Source organism: Rhyacophila brunnea, unplaced genomic scaffold (genome assembly GCF_057557595.1).
Source record: "Rhyacophila brunnea isolate RB1 unplaced genomic scaffold, BYU_Rbru_1.0 scaffold_9, whole genome shotgun sequence".
NCBI classification, from domain to species: Eukaryota; Metazoa; Arthropoda; class Insecta; order Trichoptera; family Rhyacophilidae; genus Rhyacophila; species Rhyacophila brunnea.
The window spans coordinates 10,158,162-10,184,375 of NW_028233361.1; the positions used below are offsets into that span (position 1 = coordinate 10,158,162).

General features: G+C 34.0%; 1 protein-coding gene across 1 annotated transcript; it reads right to left on the reverse strand.

Moving 5' to 3' along the window:
- Positions 1 to 1,499: 1,499 nt before the first annotated feature.
- On the reverse strand, positions 1,500 to 26,081 carry LOC147063246 (lysosomal alpha-glucosidase-like). The gene is made up of 16 exons (XM_085959513.1): positions 25,964 to 26,081; positions 24,564 to 25,758; positions 22,242 to 22,390; positions 21,666 to 21,840; positions 20,879 to 20,969; positions 20,619 to 20,787; positions 19,968 to 20,037; positions 15,796 to 15,928; positions 14,745 to 14,854; positions 14,247 to 14,363; positions 13,295 to 13,494; positions 12,449 to 12,582; positions 12,190 to 12,341; positions 10,810 to 10,958; positions 9,745 to 10,106; positions 1,500 to 3,040 (listed from the first exon to the last, which is right to left on the reverse strand). The coding sequence occupies exons 2-16, from the start codon at positions 25,755 to 25,757 to the stop codon at positions 2,784 to 2,786; spliced, it is 3,462 nt and encodes a 1,153-aa protein (XP_085815639.1). The 5' UTR covers position 25,758; positions 25,964 to 26,081; the 3' UTR covers positions 1,500 to 2,783.
- Between the last annotated feature and the right edge of the window lie 133 nt (positions 26,082 to 26,214).

Consider the following 26,214-nt stretch of genomic DNA (forward strand, 5'->3'; position numbering starts at 1 on the left):
TTTTTCTATAAAATAATCAGTTTTCTTTAATAACTATTCATACATACACACTAATATCATCGTTAATCCATAAGCAAGCATGAAACCAAAAAAAACTTCAGCATTACATAATATATCAATAATAAAGGTAAATACATCTAAAAACTAATGAATAGAGAAAAAACAACAACATAATACATATTATGCCATTTAAGCAATGGGCTTTAACCCTTAGAATACATGACTATCAATTTGAAATTACGGATATCCATTAATTCCTGATTGACTGCGAGTGGTCCTGGTTTGCTTATAACAGAATTTTATTTAACACTTACGATGACATATTGTCATCAGTTCAATGGCCAAATTGTTTTTGAGATTTCGCATGAATTTTAATACTTAATTAGAAGTCAAATCAAAAAATGAGATGCAAGACAATGTAGTAATATTATCTTACCGTGGGAGAGATGACCCAGCGTACATATATTATAATATATGAAGAATTGCTCCCAAACACGTCATTTTAGATGATAAGCTTGGACATTTTTTTTAATCTAATAATTGTAAAAATACCGATAACACGTAAGGATAATCAATTTTCTCTTCTCCCTTCAGTTGACTCTCGACTTCTCGGAGTAGATAAAATAAATCTATTGGGTCTATGAAGCTCCTTTGCCAAATATATTGATAAAAATGTGGCTACATATTGTCATTCATAACGGTATTTTTAAGTGATTTAAAAAGCTCGCACATCTAAACTCGTCTTGTCTGCAACGTGTCGAATATGTAGATATGACATAATCGTTATTCACAAAACACACATTACCAAATGGAGCTCTGACATTGGTGGAATGCAATATTTTAGTTTGAAAAAAACAGCTGGAGACACATGCAACTATTTTGACCCGACATGCAGCACAGGTATAATCTTGAAATGTCGCACTTTGTCATTCATTTTGGCTTGGCGTGTGACGTCACTGTCCTCGCACGACCTTGCCTATACGCACATAAGAAAGTTGCATGTTACGCTCAGTTTCCAGTCGAGACGATTTTCAATGTGCGACTGGGCTTACATTTATTTTGTCGAGTCCAATACATGTACATTTCTACATCTTTCTACCAATTGTAGCGCCAAAAATATTTAATGATATAAAACAAACTGTAAAAATTCCTCTTCAAATGAAAACAGCCACAATTTTATAAAAAATATGTTTTTCAATATACTTACGCATCAAAGAATGTTTCAGACACCAAATCTATTCCCTGAGTAATCCAAAACTTTAATGGAATTATTCAAAACTATGCAATTGTCATAATACTCTTATAACGCTTGTACCCGTGCATGGATTTATTTGCAGCAATAGTGTGTATTTTAAACTATCGCGATAATACCTGTTTACACGTAAAAGTGCTGATTGTCTCGCCAATCTCATTCTTCAAGAGTAAGCGAGACGCGATGTTGTCATTTTATAGTACTATTTGACAGGTTGTGAAAATCGGTTAACCTCAGTTCGTTTTTTACCGGCAGGTTCGCCACTATCGTTCTACTGCGCAGGCACATATATCAAACAAAACCCCACTGGCGCGTGAAAATTCAGGAGCTTCCGAACTTTTTTGATTCATGCATGCAATCTTGCAACTTGCATGATAATACATGTTTACACGTGCATTTTCTTGTTATGGCCGCGATAATACGTAATGTCAGCAGTAAATTCATGCACGTGTAAGGGGTATTACTCAATTTCACAGCATGTGTTTGTGTATTATTGTGCCTACACAAAATGAATCATTATTTTTGTTAAAATATGATAATAATAGTGGATCACTTAGCACTTCTGAATACAGTGGAACCCCGATCTACCGTTCTCGCATAAATCGTTTTCCCGCATGGATCGTTCATTTTTGAAAGTCCCGCCAAACACCCATAAGAACAATGTTAAATAATCGCACATTAACCGTTTCCCGATTTATCGTTTTCCTCGATCTATCGTCTAAATATTATGGTCCCGTCACAAATATTATCCCGATTGACCGTTATTGTTGAATATTTTTCATTTCGCTTTCGTAGAATTGAGTATCAAGAGTATCGTAGAACAATCAAATCATTATGTGATGCAACTAATGACAGCAGTGAAGAACGCAATAATGAACCTGTTCTGACATTCACAGAAGCGTTATTGTCCGTCGAAAAATTAAAATCATTTTTCTATTCCAAAGATATAGACGAATCAGTTGTTGGCAAACTATGCGACTTTGAGGGGTCTTTATTAAAACTGAAGTGCCAAACTACAAAGAAGCTTAGTATTAAGGACTTTTTTAAAAAATGAATGTGCAATGTATATGTAATATATAATGTAATAATGTACATATGTGCAATAAAAAGGTCTAATAAAAAAATTATATATCCCGCATTTATCATTTTTTTAGGGTCCCTTGAAAACCATAGAATTGGGGTTTCACTGTATAGCTACAATACACAAAATTTATATACATAAAAAGTATTTTTCCCGCTATATTACATAATTTACTTTATATGTATGTGGTGATTGTAAGATTTTTTCTCTTTCTCATCACAGATAATCTGCAACTCGGTTACCCTAGTAAATCGAGAATCAACACTGTATATCAAATTATTGATTGTTATAATGTCATAAGTGAATAGCTTTCGGACATTTCAGTTGTACAAAATATAATATCTTTTCAATCGATTTTGACTTAATATAGTAACAAACCTCCCGAATTGCATCAAATCTTTGACACTGATATAAATTGTCTCTTATCAGTCACTTAATATCGTTAATCACTTACTTCCACAGCAAGGTGAAAGCATCGTTTAGAGATAGGTTTAGTTTATCGATAGTTAAAAGGTGTGTCGAACTGTCGTAGGTGAAATGAACAGATTTTTTGTTCAAAAATACATTGCTGACGGAGTTTATTTGGCCTAATATGAGTATTTTATTAATAGACGGCACACCGTATCCCCACCACACCACTTCACTTTTTAACATGTCAATATATGCGGTGAAATACACCAGCGTGTATTTGCTCTCTTCGAATGTATCTGGAAAAAAAAACAAAACAAATCAGTGTATGTACGACATTTGTGGTAGAAATGAACCTTCTTTAGTGTACGGCCTAAGTGGACAGCGTTCGGTGGAGCGTGAGCGGCGTGCTCAACTCAAACGTATAACCGTCTGTGAAATGTTCGTAGACAATGTCTTTTTTAGGTTGTACATTTACGTATACAATTGAGTTGCGCACGCCGCTCATACCCCGCCGAACCCTGTCCACTCAGGCCGTACACTAACAGTAAGTCACACATGGTAATCTTGATTTTGATAAAAGCATATTTCTATAATCTCAGCTCATAAGCAAATAGTATCTTAATTAAAATGAGAATATTGAAAACTTCCAATGTATAAAAATTGATAAATAAATTTATATTTCCATGAACCATAACGTGAGCACGCTAGCCTGAATCCAGTGACGTCCCGTGGGGGTAGGCAGATTGAGCGTCGCTTGGGGGCGGTAGTTACTCGAAGGGCGGCAAATTAAGGAGAATCATTAGATATATATAGAAATAGCTACCTAAACTTAATAATAACGGAAATATCTTTACATTAAAAAAAACAGCTCACTGGGTGGAAACAAAATGTATAAATTAACATAGAAGGTTTAACAGGACTGTATTTTTTTTGTTGGGTTCACGATGTCTAGTTTACTTCCATTTACCTTGACGTCACGTCCTCGGTGACCAAAAATGACATGCAGATTTATGAATTACATTTGAATTATAGGTAGGTACATACTTAGATACCTAATTTAAAATTTATCTAAATATTTTTACCGTCACTTGTAAGTTTTGGAAGTTATCAGGTGTATTTTGTCCGTGAACCGTGAACTCGCAATATTGTCTTTTGAAGCAAAGATTGCATTTACATTAGATTTGGATGATATAGTTACTGACTGCGGAACAAAAAGGGCCAGGAAATTTTTTTTTATTTTAGTGGTTGAGTGTTGAGACTAGAGGTGGGAAAACTGGTCGATTTTGAAGACTAAGTATACTTACTACCAGTATTAAAAAATACTTAGTATCGAAACTTGTTCCAAAATACTTACTAGTATTTGAAATATCGGCTATAATAGAATCGTTAAAAATACATCCGCTTTTCGAAAAGTCCCATTTTCGAGACAGGTACAGCTGGAACTATGGCACCAGTCACTCTTGTTTCAGTAGAAAATACTGAAGCATTAAAAGCACTGGTTTCATTTATCTGTAAAGCATTTTCATTTACAGGTGGAGCTATATTTTGCCTGGCAAATTCAATATATGAATAGTTGGGTGCTTGCGCTGTAAAAGTTTCTTCAAATTTGACATTGACTTGTATGAATTTTTTATTTTACAAACATTACAGATGGCATAATTTGTAACTATTTCTTTGGAACGATGCCACACGAAACTTAACTTTTTAGTAGCCATTTTTACAATAATTGTTTATTAAGTATAATATAATTATTATCCATTTATACAATCACGCATACAATTTGAATTCAGTTTATGTTTATAAGTTCCAATTATAACACTAAAAATCGAGAAACTCGACGTGACAAAATCAGATAAACGCGTAGTCAGTTAGCGTTATCAGAACTCCGTTATTCCGGCTTGCGACTGACGTCAACTCAACTGAAACTAAAACTAAAACCAGTCGCATACTAAACATACGCGAGTCGCGACGCCGAGGGGATGATTTCATACGTAGCAAGACTACGAACTAGCTAGATCTCAGACCATGCGTCGAACTCCTGGACTTGATAAAGTTTCATACTCAACTGAAACCAAAAACTCTTAAAACTAAAACCCTAAGGCGAACTCAAAAGTATCCTATAAAACGAACACGTGAACATTTCTGTCCTTCACTATACCAACTTTACAACAGAGGAGAAAGGGAGAACAATGACAGTTGAGTATAATATCACGGCTAGACATACGTGTATCATGATATCTCGCTCGCGCACATTTAATATCAATAGCGTTCAAAGTCAACCAGCAAAACGGAATAGCGAGTCACGGCGCAGATATTATCGAATGCGTTCGAATTCGAACATCTAATACGTTTCAAGTTTCTTGAAACAAGTTTATTGGGCAACAAATACTTAGTATGGGTAGTTTCATCCGAAACTTAAGTACACAAACTTGTGACAGTATTTCCAACTCACCTCTAGTTGAGACTATTAAAATAGTGTATTAATGATTAAAAGTAAGATATTGGAGTCATGAAAGGATGGTTAAAAAATAGGGCGGCATTTTATCTAGGGATGTCACTGCCTGAATCGAAAGGTTGGTGGTTCGAGCTTGACCGTGGCCGATACTTTCATTCACTTTTTCTACCGCCTATTTTGGTGTACCATGGGAAATTTTTTTTAAAACACAAAAATGTAACTAATTCTCAGACATTTATTGATTTAGCTTGTGGCTAATTTAACCATTATTCCACAAGTCCTTTTTCAGATTCACTTTCACGGATCCATCATCATAGGATAAGGTGGCCATATACGTACAGTTTGAGTAGCAGGTTGAACATGGCACAGACAATAACTGTTCAATAACTTTACGTTAGTGGGCACACCACAGATCAGCTCAAACTACCCCGTTTAAATCTGTCGAACTGTCAACAGATGTGCCCATATACGTACAGTTATTGTCTGTGGCAGAGCAAGTGTCAAAAACTATGGAGGTTAAGTTCGCGGAGATAATACACAGGGGTAGTGTTTAAATTAGTTTTAAGTAGGGTATACTTGAACGATATTGATACACGAATAATTTTACTTTGAATTTTTATGATTATAATTGTTTTTATTAGAAACAAATTGACATAAAATACACACCAATGTTGGTAAAATAAATCATGATTTCGCTAGTGGATTGTGTATTTTATCGATTCACCGAAACAATATTATACACATTCGTGTAAATATAAAATATGATCTATAATCTTTTCTTTTGAAGAAATTATTCCATTTAATGGACATATGAGTCAGTATTTATCTATTTGGTCATATTTTTAGAATACGGTAATATTTATATATTGATTTTATATACAATAAATTTAAACATGCCACAAAATTATATTTACATCAATCATCAGTATAATAATTAATTATTATGATATTATTAAAAAATATACATAAATTTTATTTAGATTTACCAACATTGTCATTCACAATTAGATATACTAATTTATGTTGTGAACGTCTTAAATTATTTGTAATATTCACTACATACAATAAATAAAATTTGAATACTCAGTTATTAGTCTATATTTTCACAATAACTTAATATTTATAATGCTCTCTAAAATTTTAACATTTATATTATATAAGCTGAAGTACCCGGCTTCGTACAGGATCGCTTCGTGGATACATTTATCTTAGATATTTAAAAAATAGTAATAAGTAATTATCTTTTTAATATTAAAATATCTGTGTAATACAATATGGCAATATGAAAGTAATTCTAATAGGAGTAAAGGTCAAACAAAAGAACACTAAATTAAAATCATATGCAAACGTTATTAAGGGCGGACGTGCTCAGCGTGGGTCAAAATTGAGCTTTTTTTCTATTTTCAAAGCATGATCCTGGACATACCTTAAACGTTGGAGATAATCTATTTATATAATTTTGAAGCCTTATTATCCGTTATATTTATTTTAAACATTTGATGACTGCATAAAGTATTTTTATTACATAAAATAGTATTCTTTTAAACCTCTCGCTCTAATGTTTTAGAATATAGTCATATTTCAGTACATAAATGTGCAGTGGTGTTAAGATTTTTTGCGTTTATTAATTTTTAAACGCATTTATAAAACCATCAGTATAATTTATATTGACATTATTATAGTGAAATATTTACAATAAAAAATTATATTGATAATCTCTGTGATCCCAAATTTGACAAGAATTAGGCATTTTATTATTCAAAAAATGGGCAAGATTAACACATTTGAAGATAATGCTAAAGATACTAATTATAAGCTATGTCTTTGACCATTCAAGTGTGATAAACATCCGTTTAAAAAAAAAAAATTCGGTTAGGTACATGTTCAAACACGCACGTTAACATCATTTTACTCCCTACTTCAATTATAGTTTGTCAATTTATGGCTACGGCCGTATGTTGTAGTTTAACCACTGGGGAATGCCAAAAGAAATGGCGTATTTCAAAAAAACACTACCTTATTCTTAGGTCAATAATTATTATAAAGCAATCATTATTCGTAGGATGTTTATCACACTTGAATGGTCAAAGACATAGCTTATAATCAGTATCTTTAGAATTATCTTCAAATGTATTAATCTTGCCCATTTTTTGAATAATAAAATAAATGCCTAATTTTTGTCAAATTTGGGATCACAGAGATTATCAATATGATTTTTTATCGTAAATATTTTACTATAATATTTTCGATATAAATTATACTGATGGTTTTATAAATGTGTTTAAAAATTAATAAATGCAAGAAATCTTAACACCACTGCACATTTATGTACTGAAATATGACTATATTCTAAAACATTAGAGCGAGAGGTTTAAAAGAATACTATTTTATGTAATAAAAATACTTTATGCAGTCATCAAATGTTTAAAATAAATATAAAGGATAATAAGGCTTCAAAACTATATAAATAGATTATCTACAACATTAAAGGTATGTCCAGGATCATGCTTTGAAAATAGAACAAAAGCTCCATTTTGACCTACGATGAGCATGTCCCCTCTTAATAGTATTAATATGTAGCAGAAAATTCAAAATTGGATGGAACAAACAAACAAAAAACTTTTTACTAGTATTTTATATAATACTAATTTAGAAACCTTCGCAGGTGTGCGCACGACAACTGACAAAAGTTTCATCGCAATCGGATGAATGGTATAGGAACGCATACGAAAAGAAAAAGAAGATGGTTGTACTAATTCAGAAACCTTCGCGGGCGTGCGCACAACAACTGGTCAAAATTTCATCCCAATCGGATGTATGGTATAAGAACGCATACGAATGGAAGAAAAAGAAGAAGAAAATGGTTGTATCAATTCCGAAACTTTTGCGGACGTGAGCACAACACTTGATCAAAATTTCATTGCAATCGGATGAATGGTATAGGAACAGCGACGGCTCCTCTAGTACCATGCAAGTGCTACGCACTGCCTGCATTTTTGAAGACATCGCTCAACTTTTCATTTTTTCCATACGTGTATCACTCACTTCGCGAAGTAGAACATGTAGCAGTATTATGAACAATACTCCGTTCATGAGCGCAAAGCGATTGCGTCCAAACAGATTTTCAGTTTGCACAGGATTACAATGAGGTCATTGTATACTACTTAAACGGTGGCCAAATGTTCCTGTAATGGCGTTTTGTGTAGAATTTTTTACACACTTAGATCGGCGCACGAAACGAATGACTCTAGAAACAAAAACGCCAGTTTATGACTGGTCAAAATTTCATCGCAATCGGATGTATGGTATAAGAACGCATACGAATAGAAGAAGATAGAATAGAAGAAAAATAAGAAGAAAATGGTTGTATCAATTCCGAAACCTTTGCGGGCGTGAGCACAAAACTTGATCAAAATTTCATTGCAATCGGACGAATGGTATAGGAACGCATACGAATAGAAGAAGAAGAAGAAAATGGTTGTACTAATTCAGAAACCTTCGCGGGTGTGGGCATAACAACTGACGAAAGTTTCATTGCAATCGGATGAATGGTATATGAACCATACAAATAAAAGAAGATAGAATGAAGAAGAAGATGGTTGTACTAATTCAGAAACCTTTGCGGGTGTTACCACAACAACTGACGAAGGTTTCATTGCAATAGGATGAATGGTATAGAAACCATACGAATAAAAGAAGATATAATGAAGAAGAAGAAGATGGTTTTTCTAATTCAGAAACCTTTGGGAGTATGCGCACAAAAACTGACGAAAGTTTCGTCGCAATCAGATGAATAGTATAGGAACCATACGAATAAAACAAGATATAATGAAGAAGAAGAAGAAAATGATGATTTTTCTAATTCAAAAATCTTCGCAGGTGTGCACACAACAACTCACCAAAGTTTCATCGCAATCGGATGAATGGTATAGGAACTTATACGGGACAGAGAAACAAACAGACAGACAGACATTCATTTTTATATATAAGATATAGCCTATAATCTTCGCGCAAATGCAAGCAATAAGTTGACAAAGTTTTATCGCAATCGGATGAACGGTATGGCAGCGCATAAAATACGAACAAACAAACAAATATTGATTTTTATATATTAGATTGTATAAAATAATATTATGCTTACATAAATAATTATAATTTTGTTTTACCCTCGTAAAAATAAATAAAATATAATATTTGCGATCTCCGCGTACATATTATTACATTATTAATAATAAATTAATTTGTATTTTATAACAAGCAACACCAGCCGCAGCTGTATTGCGCTGTATATTCTACTTAACGTCTCCGACATCTAGTGTCACCCAACAGTTTTACAAAAACACGGGAGTTCGGGGTCACTGGCAGTTTGAACCTGGCAAACATCTGGCAGGTCGAAAACTGTCCGTATACGTCGCAGCAGATTATTTGCCAAAGATAACTGTATAGCCGCCATTACGAATAAACTGGCATGTTCAACCTGTTACTCAAACTGTACGTCTATGGCCAGCAATTGGGCTTTCTCCAACGCCGTTGGATAATACTTACTTAAACTTTGGCCATCATCCCAGAAGAGGGAGCCTTTGGCGCTCTTCACGGAATCCAGAGCGACCATCAGCTGCAGGGGCTTACTCCTAGCCTGCATTGTGTTGATGACTTCTCCGGGTTTGGCGTCAGGCGACTGCAATGGCAGGATGGCCCCACCCCGCACCAGCACCGTCTCCCCTTCGTTAAGGGTGCCCCACCCTGACCAGCCCAGCAGACTGAGCGAGCTGTACTTGTACCACAGTGCTTTGGGCAGGTACGTCTTCACAGACGATGCCCCCGGATCCAGTATCGGAGCTATCATCAGATGAGCCCCCCACAGGAATTGCTGGTCCAAGGAATACGTTAAATTGTCACGGGGAAATCTAAAAATTATTCAAAAAATGTTTAAAATCACTGTAAGTAGATCATTTTGGTAAAACCAAACCTAACAGGTAGCTCTAGCGAAATAATAACAAAAGTGACAACCGTTAAATCAGTACGTATTGTAAACAGAAATCTAGTAAATAAAATAATTACATGTTCACTCGTTTTGGACACGTAAATACTATCAACTTCCGATTATCTATGCAAACACCAAATAAAAAAAGACCTATGTAATGAATAATTTGCATGCATTTTTAGTATGTGTAAGATAAACAAATAGTGTCAAGTTGACTTTAAAGACCTTGGGGGTCCAAAACTGGAAGGAAGCGACTTCGGACAGACTTGGATAGAAACCAAGACCCACATGGGATTGTATGTAGCTCCAGAATGGAACCGCTCGTTTGAGAGATATGCTTGTACAAAAAGATATGCTCAGGCTTTGTATCTTAAGATGGCGCTGGTTTACAACTCGAAAGACCTGTCAATAAATAACTCAAATATTGTAGAAATGTACAGTTTTGGTTTCCAAACCATTATTCATGTGTTGCTTACTTATCATATTTACGAACAATGTCAGTTATACAATAACTGATGTTAAGTTTTAGACGATGCCTAAATTTCTTTCCCATATTATAAATTGTTTCCTACGTGATATATCTATTTAACGTAATGCAAATTTAATAATATGATTTATTTTCTTACTCAAAAAATACTGGTCTTGCAACAGTTTCCCCATTGGTATGCGCTCTCCAAAATAAAGTATACAAGTATGGCAGCAATGTGTACCGAATAGTCAAAGCCTTCAAGCTCGCATCGACTACCATCGGCCCTAGTATTACCGGATCTTGCTCCTGTAAAACAGAATAAAAAATAATATTTATATGGGCAATTTTCAAATTGTCGAAATAATTGAGATTCTCATAAAGGTCAAAGTTATCTATAAAGTATACTGAGAACCATGCCCTTCAGCATTGACGACGAGAGGAGAATGATTGTTATAAATACTATACTGGTGTAGTGCTACTCAAATGCTGGTCTATGGTCCAGCAGTAACTGGTAACGCAGACAATGACTTACAATCTTTGTCAAAAATGATTCACTATACAGTAAAACCTCATTAATACGAATTCCACTGGACCGAAAATCGATAAAAAATTCGAATTACGAAATATGAAATGTATGGGAGAAAATTTTAAAATTTTAAATTTTTTTTTTTGATTTTCATTAATTTCATTTACGATCATAGATGTGCCTACGAAATTTCCGATTCCGTGTGTGTTAGTGGGTCATAAAATGTCAGGGTTATTTATATTATCTTCTTAAAATAAGTAATTTATGATGTTTTAAGAAAAATCTGTCACAATTTTCAATGACTGGCTCATGAAATAGTGTACTTTATTACGATTTATTGAATATTTTTGTATGCCAGAACTCTAAAATCATTTCAAATTATGAAATTCGAATTAAAGGTATAGTTTTATATTATGAAAATAATGTTCAAGGGACATTTTTTATTGAAAATTTCGAATTACGGGGAATTTTGAATTATCCGTGTTCTTATTAACAAGGTTTTACTGTAATATGGTTGATACTATTCACAGATGAGATGTTTGATGTAATATCTGCATAATGTAATCAGTCGTCATTTGACAAATTTAACAGAACAGTTTAATTATTATTACCCAATGGATGACGATCACAGAAGGAGAGTGGCTGAATTCAAAATTCATTTAAGATATCAGTTCGCTTGAAAGATAAACTAAATAATTTGGCAACTAAATTGATATCTCACCTGCCTTCATCTGGATCAAAATAAAAACAGAATTCCCAGATCTTGAATGGATTTGTACTGAAACCAGTTTTACCATTTGCCCTGACTTATTATCTTTGCGACACTGGTTTCTCATGAGCATAATTAAGATAAAACATCACAATAATGTAGATATTCATTATGGATTATAACTGTGGCATTGTCCTCGATAGAATACTGATAGAATCACCAGTTGAAACATAGACAACTTGTAATGTAATAATAAATATACATACACAATGTATCAGAAATTATAAATGCAAAATACTAACGGTTGATTTGTCTGAATTATGATTTCTCGAAAATGGATAAAATGCTCCCAGCTCCATCCAACGGCGACACAGTTCGACAGTCGTGTTGCCGTTAAATCCACAAATATCTGAGCCCATCATTGGAACACCATACAAACTAAAACTCAGCATTTCTATAAACAACATAAAAATATAAACATTAAAATATTTTTCATTTAAAGAACAGGAAATAATATATTCAAAGTACATATTATACTAATTTAAAAAAAGCAGTGCTTACGTGGTATTGACATCTTCATGTCGTACCATTCACTGAAGATGTCGCCACTCCAATGACCAGCATATTTGCCAAGACCCGGGAAACTGGAACGTGATATTATAAATGGTCTCGTACCAAGAAGTTCAGTGAGGGCACTAAAAAAAACAAATGTAATATTATAAATTTGCTAATTTGATTTTAAACAATGCCTAGACTAGACTTTAACTCTGCGAAATGAACGAACCGTGAACATTTTTAGTCATGTCAAGAACAGAAAACCTCTTCATCGTATCGATAGGCCAATCAGAAACAGAAACAATTGAAGAAGAAGAAGATGCAATGAGTTCTACGATCTGTATGAAGATTCCAGTACAGTTCAATCAATTAAAATTTGCTTAAATCAAAGTAGGTAACTATTTACTATTACTTCGATTATTAACCGACGTCGTGGAATTTCTCCAATATTTTTTAGATGTAACTACTTGAACTTGCTAATAATTTATAATTAACTATTTCTTTTATTCAACAAACAATTCACACAAAATCACAGATTTAAGAATATACCATTCTGATTATTGAACATATATAATTTAGAAAAACACTTTCTGAGAGAAAAAAATTACCAATAGTTAAAATTTGTCGCAATTAGTATGTCATGCCGTAGCATATTGGTTAAATGTGACGGATGGGGCGTAAACCCGTGGAGATGCAGGGATCGATTCCCGGCCGGGGTGGCTTACTTTTTTCAAAAAAGATTTTTTCTATTGGTTATAATATATTCTCTCAGAAAGTGTTTTTCTAAATTATATATGTTCGATACCATTATTGTTTAAACTTTAATAATGAATAATAAAGCTTATTCCTTACTAATTTGTTGTGATGGCTTCCGTCAATGAGTACAAATTATGCAGATTGTAATGCTCTCCTGCATACTGCTTGGCATCCATACATAATGTCCCCGATCTTAATCCTGAACTTCCACCGATGCCAGGTAAATAGGGGAGTGATTCCGAACTACACTGTCCATTTAGGGGCCCCGAGAGAAAGTTAGACGGTTCATTCATGTCCTGAAATATTCAATCATCACATTGTAATTGGATAATAATATATTAATGTAGGTGCCCTGTACAAAGTCACATCCAAAAGATAAAAATCTATACATAATAGCAAGAATAAAGAGTTTGGTTAAAGAGACTGCAATAAAAATATGCAAATCATGTGACGATAATGCAATCTGCAATAGTCAAAGACAATCTACTCATCATTATAAAGTACACTGAAGCTCCGTTAATTCGAAATCAACAGAACAGAAAATCGAAAACAAATTCAAATTATGAAATAAAAAATATATTTCAAAATCATACTGAATAAGTATAAATAGATTTTATGAATTTTCGATCCATGGCAAATTCAGAATTAACCATGTTCGTATTAACAGGGTTTTACTGCACGGTCAAACCTCGATTATCCAAATTTTTGATTATGTATCTGAATTCCATTATGATCAAATCTTCAAAGAATGATTTAAAAAATGTAGGTATATTCCAGCAAGCATAACATAAGACATAAGAACAATATAACACTTGTCTTCAAAATAATACAAAATTATAATAAAGATTCTATATTGTATTTTAAGCTTTAAATATGAAACGTCAATTTATTGTGACGATAAAGATAACGCACTATGCAAGCGTGACATTGCAGGATTTTGCTATAAAACAGCCTCAAGGATGTTAGTCAATGAGGCGATGACTGAATCTATCGTTGCTATTATTCATGCAGGTGTTATTACAAATTCATGAGTCAAGGAGTCACTCACAATCCATAGACCATCAAATGGAATACTCTTATGAAGTGTAGTTAACATATTTTCCCAATAAGCTGTGGTGTTTGGATGAGTGAAGTCAGGCCATACCGTTGATGCTTTGTTCCAGACCTATGACAATTAAAACATATATAAATACATATTATGTAATTATAATCACTTTACCTGAGGTTACCTGCATTAGAATGACAACTTTTACTTTGCTTTTCACTTATAAATACTGAAACAAAAATTTTACCATTGTGTGGACAAAAAATTCCCCTGACAGTAAATATTAGGATTGGACCCACAAGGTTCACGATACAGGTGGGAAAAAACGAGCTTTGATAACTAGTCATTTACCCACAACCGTCCACACTGACAAGTAGTTCTAATTCCAGAATATATCCGGCTCTCCTCATTAGTAAATTGTTGATTTTTTTATTCAAAACTGAATACATATAATTCACATTATAAGAAAAAGAGTAGTAGTAGTAATATTTTTATTCTCACCTTTCCAACAAATGGCTGCCCAGAACTGTTTTGGATAAATACATTCATTTCTAAGCCTTTATCAAAAGGTGGATAAGTACCCGATACCTCTGATGCACTTACGCCAGGATCTGAAACAATATTAGAATGTGACATCCCTGTAAATACCGAGGGTGAATAGGCACTACATATTTGTCTTTTGTGACTACATAATAATATGTAGTATCTTCTTCTACTCAGATTACTGAGACATGAATGTCTTAAAACATGAAGCAGCCCTCGTAATACGGGGGCTCCAGGTTTGATCCTGGTGAGATCAGAATACATCTATTTGATTTTGTCAAAGTGGGTGTTTCTATGATTGTTTCACTTTGACTGCTACACTACTCATTGGGACTCACAACCTATTCTATAGTGGAACAATATAACCCAGAACATGCACAGATGTGAGCAAGAATTAGGCAGGACCAATGTGATTATTGGTTGCTATTGTTAACTGTACTTACATCGTCAATTTTACCATTCGGACCCAAAACTATTGAATCTCATGCTAATATGGTATTTTCATAGTGTTATATTGAAAAAACACTTGTTTCTAATTAAAAAAATTATAATACTGCTAATAATACAATAATTTAAATTGGACTGAATAGACAGAAGAGGAACATAATAAGAGTCTTGCGTAATGAATAGAAACTCATAAAGACAGTTGAAACTGTATTCTAAAGATGGACTTATAATTTTATTAACCACTTTTAATTTCAATCACAACTACGTGTACAATGTATTCAATGAACTTATTAATTTGATCTTTGTTTAAATACATTATTGTATCAATATGGTTTAACGTTTAAAAAAAGATACTTCACTCATTTAATAAATCTTGCATTGTTATTTTAAATCAATCGTAGTAAAGCTGTGTTGAAGGTGTACCCATTTAAGCAATTTGCATTTTTATTTGCTTCTTATAAACCGTCAAATGAAAATACTATTGACAAGTCAAATACCATTTGCACAATTTACGATAGGGGTGTATTCCTAAGAGTAAAAGTACAATAGATTGATGACTTACCAATCAACGGGATATAATGCATTCCAGAGTCATGGATTTCTTTCACAAATTTCGGAAGATCCCTGTACAAATTTTTATCATAAGTGAAGATGTTTGAATTGTTCATGTAGTCCAAATCATTCCATTGCACGTCCTGTAAAAATACATCGATTAACATTTCGTCACTGTTCTGGCAGAAGACACTAATTCGAAAAATTACATATTGAGTTAGTTATACCAAAATGTTCCATATTTCAAACTTTACCGTTTGGAAACCTTCTTAATAAATAAACAGTCTTTATTTTAAAGTCCTTTTTACGATTACTTAATAAACTCACATGATAGACCATCTCAAACATTTTAACAACTTCAAAGTCAAATTACTCAAAACTAGTATTCTCCAGTTAGTGTGTTCTGCCAGAACAGAGACGATTTATTCTATTATAATATTTTTGGTGACATACTGTTCTACTAACTGTCTATTATGGTAAGTAAAATGATTTTAGTGTTTGAAAAATTACCATTTTTACCACAGTCAAAACACCATCGACCCAGCGGTGATACTCAAACCTGTGTCAACAGCTGTTCAAGAGACAAACGCTCTAACCTATGTTCCAGCGACTGAGTATTTGTGAGGTGATATAAAAATCGTGTCTTCCCAATCGCATTAGACTGCACATAATTTTATTATACTATCGTATCTTCAGATTATTGCGATAGTTTCTTCTAGTAAAATGATGCTTTACATTGTCACTTCGGTGGGCGAACAAGGTAGGGGAAATTACTTGACCGTATATAGAAAAGGCGCGACAAAAAGTAAGCCCGCGTGCTTAAGGACTAAAAATACTGCTACATCTATTAAATACAGTTGAACTTGGTCATTACGAAGAAGATGGGACCGACTGAATTTGCTCGTTATAAGCATTACTCGTTATGTCGTTATATAACATTTTTCGCGCCACGTTCTATTTAAGCATAGAACATAACAAATCTGAAAACCATCGTAAAAATACCCGAAACAAGCATGGCATTCAAAAAGTTCAAAAGAAGTTGTTTATTGTAATGAAGTACTGCGCCGCCGGCACTAGTAGGTACCTACTGACTTCACAAAGCTTGGATTTTTTACATGGAATTTCACACCAATTAGGTACATACTTAGACACTTAACTAGTGTCATAAGCGTAATCCGATCCCGGCGGCATCAGTCTAGTTAACTGCCCGGTCAGATTTTATTGCTTAGGGTCGAAAATATTGTTTTTAAAGGATCGACACATTAACAGTTTTGCTCGGTATACCCGAGAAGTAGCTCGTTATAAAATTGAATAAACGTATGGAGAAAATCATAAACTAAAATGTCAACAAATGTTTCCTCATTACATCCGAGATATCGCGATTTCCGTGATCGTAATAACTAAGTTCGACTGTATTGTTGTTTATGACAATATTAACACATAATTATATTATTTACAACTGAATACGTGTATTAATTAAGGCGCTAAGTACCAAAAAAATAAAAACTGACATTTTTATAGAAAAATGTTCTACATACCAACGCCAATAACTTCAACTATAGTCTAAGTGCCTCAAGCAAGTCAAAAAAATACAGCAAAATAATTAAACCTGTCGACGTTGTTAAGTCCGTTGGCGTGTTTTATTTATAATGGTGTAAGTAGCACTGCAGTAGTCAACGGCATTCAATATAAAATGGCTGACGATGGTGTGTTGACACTTGCGAGTTCTTAACCTTTTAACAGCCCAGCTGAAAGTACTAGGTATACTCCCCAGGGCCCAGGAATTAATTATATTATAAAAAAATTAAAAGAATAGTGAAAAGTTTAATATAATGCACTTACATATATGAGACCTCAATTGAAGTTCGGCGAAAAAGTTTTTCATACACAATTTCGTGAAAATGTCTGAAAATTTTCAGGTATGGTAGGGTTGTCACAACACTGCACTTACAAGAATTAGTTGAATTTTTTTTTTTTTTTTAATATAAGTATTTTGAAAAATAAATTTTATAGTATTTTTGTAAAATGTCACCATAAATACTTATAGCACTAAGAAGTAAACTAAACACATTAAAATCACTAAAAACTTTCTTGTGTATGGAAAATTTCGAAGCACGGTTCAAAACACAGAGCAATGTCGCACTGCTTGCACAAATACCTAGTTTCTTTCCGTCTTTTCTGATTTTTTGTATTGGCACATACGTAACATCTTCTTGCCGCATTAATTTTATTGTTAGTAGGTGGTATTTTACCCAAAAAATGTCTTTCTGTTAGCCTAGAGGGTAAGGGTGCTTTTCGCTTCAAAAGAGTTTTTGGTTCTAACTTATGTTTTTCGATCAGTTGTCCGATGACTTTCAATTGAAATTCACCCAGCGGTTGTTTTTTTCCAGTTTTTTGTTGGAACAATACATGGGCATTCAGCAGAGATAAATCTATCAAATGGAAAAAAAGTTTTTTTTACCATTTGACAGTTTTTCTTGTCGAATTTACAGAAGAAATTATCATATCACCACGATCCACAGCACCCATGTTTTTATTGTAATCAACAATGCATTCCGGCTTGGAAATCGGAATTTTAGTCTTATAGTCTACTTTTCCAGTAGGTTTGAAAGTATTGTTGTGAATTGTGGACAACATTGTAACATCCTTTTTATCCTTCCACGCCAAAGCCATAATTTCGTCAGTATGGAATGTATCGGTTTCCCCTTTTTTCAATTTCTTAGTAAATTTGGGCATCCCAATTCTGTTTCTCCTTACGGTTCCACAGGCATTCGTCCGGTGATCATAAAGATACTTGAATAACGTTGGGCTGCTGTACCAGTTGTCAATGTACAATGTATGCCCTAGTTCCAAGTATGGTCCAAGCATCGTTACCACCACGTTGCCCGATTTACCGATGTAATTATTTTTCTCAATTTCAGTTTGTTTTCCGGTATAAATGATTACATCTAAGACAAAACCAGTTTTGCAATCAGCCATTACAAAAATTTTTATTCCGAAACGACTAGCCTTCGTCCTGATGAATTGGCGGAATAAAAGTCTGCCTTTGAAAAGGAGAAGACTCTCATCAATACATATGTTCTGATATGGACACATGTACTGCTTGAAAGAAATTTTCAGTTCCTTCAGGACCTGTCTAATTTTATATAGTCGATCTCCGGGAACCTGCGTTTCATTGTCACAAAAATGCAACATTCGATGCATCAGTTCGAAACGATTCCTGGACATGGTTTCGGAATAACATGGTGAAAATAACAATTTGTGGATAGACCAGTGTTCAGATATTTTATTCCGTGAATTCCTTGACATTAGCATACACAGCCCCAAAAATGTGTACATATTATCAATTGTGCAGTCTACCCATCGCCGTAGACGATCACTCAAAACTGTGTTATTTTTTGTGGCAAATACAAATTGTCTGTTGGTCTCTCGGACTAACATTTCAACAAAAGAAATATCGATGAAACATTTGAAATAGTCCATTTCGAGTGCATCCGAAGTCAAATTATCAGCTTTGCATCCCGAAACGTTAGCATTGAAGAAAAATGCGCGTGGCTCAAACATATCCGATTTCCAATCAAATGTCGGTCTTTCAGTAGATTCCGGTGTGATAATTTCACTTTCATCGACTTCCAAAGTTTCCTCAAGTTCGACATCCGAATCATCACTTCCATCGTCTTCACATTCAACTGTTTCGATAAGGTTATCGATTTCACCAACTTCGTCGATCTCATCCATTTTGAATAATAAAATTTGTAAAACTAAACTCGTAAATAAAACACTTTGTATACGCAAATCGAATCCGAAATACAAATAAAAAATAGTCACAACACTTAGTCCTTTGTCAATTTCTATCTAAAAACATCGAAAATCTTTCTTTTCATTCAAGTTTAGTAGGTAAAATCTAAAACAAAACTCGTACGGTATGGGCACCTGAATCGCCGCAGTGCATGACGTAAACGTTACGTTACGGGCAGCTATCAGGTTAATACCTAAAATTATAGAAGCTGCCGTGTTTGCTTCACACTGTAAAACCACATTTTTCAAAAGGTCTGCTTCATGAAATTTTACTGCAATGACTCGGTATTTTGTAACTACAGGCAATACTACTTTTTGGTACTTAGAGCCTTAATTAATACACGTATTTAACTGTACATATTTTATACGAAATTGTGCACTTACGAATGGAATTCCTGCATTTCTATTTCTTTGCCAAACTTCACGCGTTTTGTTCAGACTACCATAGTCATACCTGTAAAATTACATAAGAATATATTATATTTCAACGATATATGTATATTAACGTTACTCTTCTTTCCGTATTGTATATCCTGAGGTACAAATCGGTCAGACTCAGAGTTTTCAGTTGGACCGGTAGGCCATTGCGACTCGGTATTTACAAAAAATTTTAACTTTCAAAAAGTTTACATAATATTACGGCGAGCAAGAAACTTCTCATCAAAGATTGACCGTAATAATTTAATTAGAATAGGAATCACGCACATTCTGCCAAACAAAGTCTTGGGATGTTGCCCCAGGGACACTCAGCATAACAGAAATGGAGACGTAGCGGGTGGTAGAGGGAAAAGCAATTTCAAGAGTTTTCTTTTCTCTTGTTTTTGTTACAAGCGTATATCCAATCCATTCAGTAAATAAAGAATGCCGGTGAATGAAGTCAACCCATGTCTATAAAGGGGTACTAACATATTGTCAGTTTGTGAAACACTGTTGTATTGCTTTACACTTTGGTGTTTACCCTGTAAAACTACATTAAGCATTATATTTCTTTCTTTAAACAAATAAATTCATAAAGCAAAATATAAATGAGCTTACTTGCACAGATGAAATCCCAGTGACCAATAAGGAGGCATGAAAGGTCGACCAATCAGAGACGTATATTGAGAAATGACCAGGGAGGGTTCCGGGCCGAGCATAACTAAGAAATGGAAAATTCCCCCTATTGTCCGGAATGTCATCGCAGGTGCAGGCTGCAAAATGACATCTGAAAGAGTGTTGTAATGATAATAAATAAAAAATCCTTTCAACAATATTTTTTTCTATTATTGAAAATTTTTAAATTTTCCTATTCTTACCCATTGCATTGGAATTCAACAACAAGACACCGTGGCTTAAGCCAGATTTTTCCATAACCATGTAGAATGGATGGCTGCCATATAAGTTTTTCTGAAATTACAAAATAAAATAAATTATATTAATTCAGCGATGAACAACCCTCGGGTTGATTTTCTGCGGCCCTTTAAACAAAATTATTAGAAAAATAACTATTTTCAAAATGGAATCAACTGCGGTGTGTACTTGCTATAACTAGGTAAAACATGTGCTGTGATTAGAGAAGGTTTGTTTGTTATTCCAACTATGGTTACATTATCTCCAATTGCACAGATTCAACATTGTCTTTTGTATGGCGGGCAATAGTCTCAGGGTGTATTTTGGGGAACCCCATACTACTGTTGCCAACCATTTTATACTGATAGTATCTGTACGATAATTTTGGACCCGAAAGTTTTTGCCAATTTGGCTCCCATGAAAAGCAAGGTTGCTCATCACTGCACTAAATGGATACATATTTAATAAATGTCTGTCTTGTAAGCTTCAGTAACTCGCTATGAAGCTATACTTCTTCATTTCTAAGTACTGAAAAAATATCTTCGCTACATTGACTATAATATAATACTGGGTGATATAATATAGTGGACATTTAGGGAACTACAAATCTTCTACCTTTTCTGAATAATAGGCTGTTCAACTACAATAATTACCAAGAAAAGGTGGTCAGGAGAGATATTTTCATTATTAATTTGTAACATAAATGCGTTTTAGAAGATGTAAGTATTGTCAATTAATTTCTACCCGACGTACATTTTCTACAGGCGCCGTGTCATAGTTGAATAAGGTGTATCTTTGCCAGTCTGACGGCACCAATAGTCTCCCTTGATGCTCTCCCAAGCCATAAATATTGTCGGACGGAAGTAAAAAGCTGATTTGCAGAAACTTGTCAGAATAAATAAACCCTCCAAGGTCTTGGCTGTCCAAGCTGTAGAACAAAAACATAATTTATAAAAAAAACCTAAATTATGGTAATAATTTAATATTTCATCATGGCAATAAATAACGTTCAATTCTATCTAATCGAAATTTATATTGCAGTGTTAATTTCAAAACAATGAATTATTATGAAATATATGAAGGCAATAAATCCAGAAAAATAAGGAAAGATTAGAATAGTCAACAATTAATTATAATCATGTTTTATGTGTGTCAACAAAATAATAATATGAGTAAATACATGATAAGCAAAGTTACACTGGTCAGTAAATTTAATGACCTCTAGTAAAAGATAAAAAGACAGTAAATAGAGGAAATGACAAATAGCATTGCAAGATAATGGAATGAAATATAAAACAAATACTAAGTAATAGAAATGCGATAACTCACATAGGTGTACCATCTGAAACTCTGATGATTTTAAATCCCAACTTTGACGTTTCCAATACGACCCTATATTGTAAGTTATCTGTGGAGCCGGCGATTGTGGGAATTTCTGGGTAAAGTGGTTCATACCGCTGCTTGTCAGCATCAGATATCTAAAAGGGAAATGTACTTTAATGCGACAGCGGCCACACAATAGCAATATTTCACCTCAAATTATAATGTGTAGGTACAGACTAGGGAATCCAATCCCGAGCCAAAATTTTGATCCTGGGATTTCGGGATTACAATTTGACAATCCCGGGATCCCGGGACTGGTCCCGTGATTGGCATTTGTCCCATAGTTAATATTAAATTTATGTATATATACAAATAACATTGATAAAATCGGTCAAAAATAAAATTTAGTACAATTTATACTATTTAAGACATTAATTATTGTTAATATTGTGTACGTTCAATCTTGGAAATACATTGGTTTAATGGAGTAAATAATCTTGTAATATAAATAATAATGTGAAAGTAGAACAGTTTTATTAATTTATGAAAAGATAACAAATAAAATACAATTTCAATTAAAATAAAAAAAAACATTGTGTTGAAAATAATTAAAGATTTAAGTAATTAAAACATTATTCTGAATAATATGCCCGAAGTAATCTCCAGAATAGCATTTTCTGGTAGTGCACAATGGTTTACTTTCTATAAAAAGAAGACAGCTTAGATGTAAATGGCTGAAACGTCTAGCCACTTAACTAAATGTTTCTTGATTTATTTATTATACTTCTCAAATTCACTTTACAGATGTTACCTGCATCCTATTAAAAAAGTCGGATCTGAAATTTTGTCATTTTCGGATTATTACGTAAAAGTTATTTAAACACTTTAAACATTTCTACCACAATCACAGGTGTTTTTGTTTGTTTGAAAAATTTCGAGATATTCAAGTTAAAAATGACGGATCTACCGAGAGTGTCCGAATAAAAATGTCGGTTCTTACCAACTGACATTGTTGGCTGGGCGTGGGTGAGCAAGATGCGTCGGATCTGACAGTTGCTGCTATGTTCACCGGGCAGACGGATGTTTTTATAAACGTTTAGAAAAGTTTCTATAACCCGTATATTTATTCATTATGGCAAGCAATAGTCACAAAGGATATTTGATGAAACATCTTTGATTGCTCGTACTGAAAAATAGCATTTTGCATATCCAACTTTTTTAATATGGACCGACGATATTATGTGGAATTTTTAATTTATGTTAAACTATTTTCATTTATAAAATTTTGTAAAATCAATATTGTGTTTAGTGTTTACATAATATATTATATGAGATTGCTATTTCTGATAGTAAAGACTTAATAAATGGGATAGTGAGATTTAAAGTTGTAAAGCAAATCATGGTGCATGGCCTTCTGCTTCATAAATTTAATTAGTTAGCCAAATATGAAACTGCCGTAAAACGTATGAGATCATGGTGGAATTGCTTCGTTGAAAGTACGAAGCATTGTTTGTTTCCAATCTTTCTCATTTTTATTAATTTATGTGAAAAAATAAAATGAATTGGCAACTTACACATGGGTATTAAATCAAACTTCATAAAAACTCAGTTTAATTCTAATGTAGTTATTTGTTATTAAAAGAGTTTTTTCTATTATATTTTCGTTTTTATTTTATTTTCCATAACAATTGATAAAAAAATCAATCCCGAAAGTTTCGGGATTATGTTTACCAATCCCGGGATTCATAGGTATCGAAAATAGTTCGGGATCCCAGGATTGGAATCCCTAGTACAGACCATATACAGACAATGACAATGCATTTTGATAAAAAAAATATTTATAGTTTTAGGCGGATTCTGAACTCTCACTGCTGCCTTAGTGTACGTCCTGAGTGGCAGCGTTCGGCGCAGCGTTGAGCGTTTTGCGCAACTCAAACGTATAACCGTGTGTGAAAATGTTCGTAGACAATCTTTTTTTTTGGTTTTACATTTATAAGGTTATACGTTTGAGTTGCGCACAACGCTCAACGCTGCGCCGAACGCTGGCACTGAGGCCTCATACTCACACAAGCTAACAGTCACATATTCTGGACTCACTGCATTTTGTACTTGTTAATTTAATAGTTTAAAATGAATGACTTTGAGCATTGTCTATACTCGCCAACGACGTTTGGTTACCTATGCTTTTGACAAAAAGTAGAGTTGGCTTCTTATGGCATGATATGTGAACCAATTCTTAAAATATTACGTATGTAAATGGTACCTTCTACAGTAAGTACAAATAGCAAAGATCATTGACACGACAGAAAACAATGACATGACATATACCTTTATTTCCAACATATCATCCGAGAGATATTTCACATTTATTACAATCTCATTGACATCGTCCGGATACGAGCTTTGAAACTGTTTCTCGAGATGAGCAACCATTCCATGCCTTGTCTCCGTTATTTTTGTATATCGATAATTTCCGTACTGCGGTGGATAGAAACAGTATGGATGCCTGATGGAAGAATCCGCATCGTAACCTCTCTGATAATGATTCATCAATAACTTTGCTTTATCCTGCACCCGCATGGGCACCCAACAGCAACCACGTTGAGTACAATTTTCCTTTGAAGCCCCTGATTCAGGAAAGCAATCGAAACGGAATTCATCTTTAATATTCGCACACTGATCGGGAGAGGCTGCATTCGGCATTTCTGACACAGGCTCTAGAACTCCAGAATTTTTCTGTTCGCCCGCATCTACTTTATTCTTCAATTTAACATTATCGGAAGCGTTTTTATTCTTGGTGCTCAGATTATTGTGGTCGTGGTATTTGGGCTCAAAAGGAATAATAGGATCGAGTCGCTCCAATTGTTGGTGAACGATGACACTCGGAGAGTAATGAGTGTGATGATTTTGATTGTGGTGAGGATGAGCACGCTCCCATAGTCTTCGGTAATGCTCTTCGCCCCACGCCCCCCCTACCATTCCCCATACACCCCACCAAACGACCACGCATAAAACACACACTACGATCAGCACAAGAATTCCAGATCCCACTCCTGGTAGTTTGCTACACATATTAGACCACCAGAAGCGGCTCTCGGAGAATCTTTCATACTTCAATCCTTTGTCTGAGCTGCTATCGGACGATTCCGGTCTCTTCGGAGCCGGCCGTTTCATTCGGTTTAAAAATGCATATTTTTCGCTGCGAGGATAAAACTTGCCGTGGCTGTTCGGTTCGTTGAGCGATTTTCCTTTGGATTGTACATTGTGTTTCGTGCTCGTCCCCGAAAGGGACGTCTCGATCAGTTGAGATTCGTTTCCATCGCTGCCCTTCGATACTTGTCCCGTAGAGGATTCTCCGGACTGATTTCTCTTTTCGTAGTGTAGCTGGTAATTGATGTTATCATTGAGTGTGAGAGAATCTTGCTTTTGTGCACTTTTAGATGACTTGTCATTGCAGAAGGACTCGAAGGACACAATCTCTTCATCGTCCTTCTTCTTTGATTTGAAAGGTATTTTTGGCATCCTGCGGATAAAATAAATTGCACATAATATTCACACTAGCACAAAAATCTAAGGAACACAAACAAGCAGAATGCTTTGTTATATTAATAGATGAAGAAAAGGGATACATTTACCAAAATAAAATATGCCTATATTATTTTGTCTACAAAAAAATTAGGACTACAATCGGTATCAGATAATATAGAGGGAATACTCGTATCGCTAACCTGATTTTTCAGAAACCACCCGACCACTTTAACTTGTATTTCTAAATTCAAAGACCATTATTTTTATCGGGACTAGAAATGTCAATAAATGAAACGAAATTTTCTTCTGACGTTCAGTGTTGCTACACTCAATGAGAAAAATATGGTAATATTTTCGAAAAGAAAATAAGCTATTTTTGGCTTGTATAGATACTATAAAAATATCTGATAATAAAATTAAGAATGATACAAAATGACATAAGTATAAGACT

Excerpts from the sequence above, each read along its gene's own strand:
- LOC147063246 (XM_085959513.1), bottom strand. The coding sequence starts at position 25,757 with ATGCCAAAAATACCTTTCAAATCAAAGAAGAAGGACGATGAAGAGATT. Across the intron at positions 22,391-24,563 it reads ATGATATGTTGGAAATAAAG|ATATCTGATGCTGACAAGCA; the intron begins GTATATGTCATG and ends TTTCCCTTTTAG. Across the intron at positions 15,929-19,967 it reads GAAATGCAGGAATTCCATTC|GACGTGCAATGGAATGATTT; the intron begins GTAAGTGCACAA and ends GTATTTTTACAG.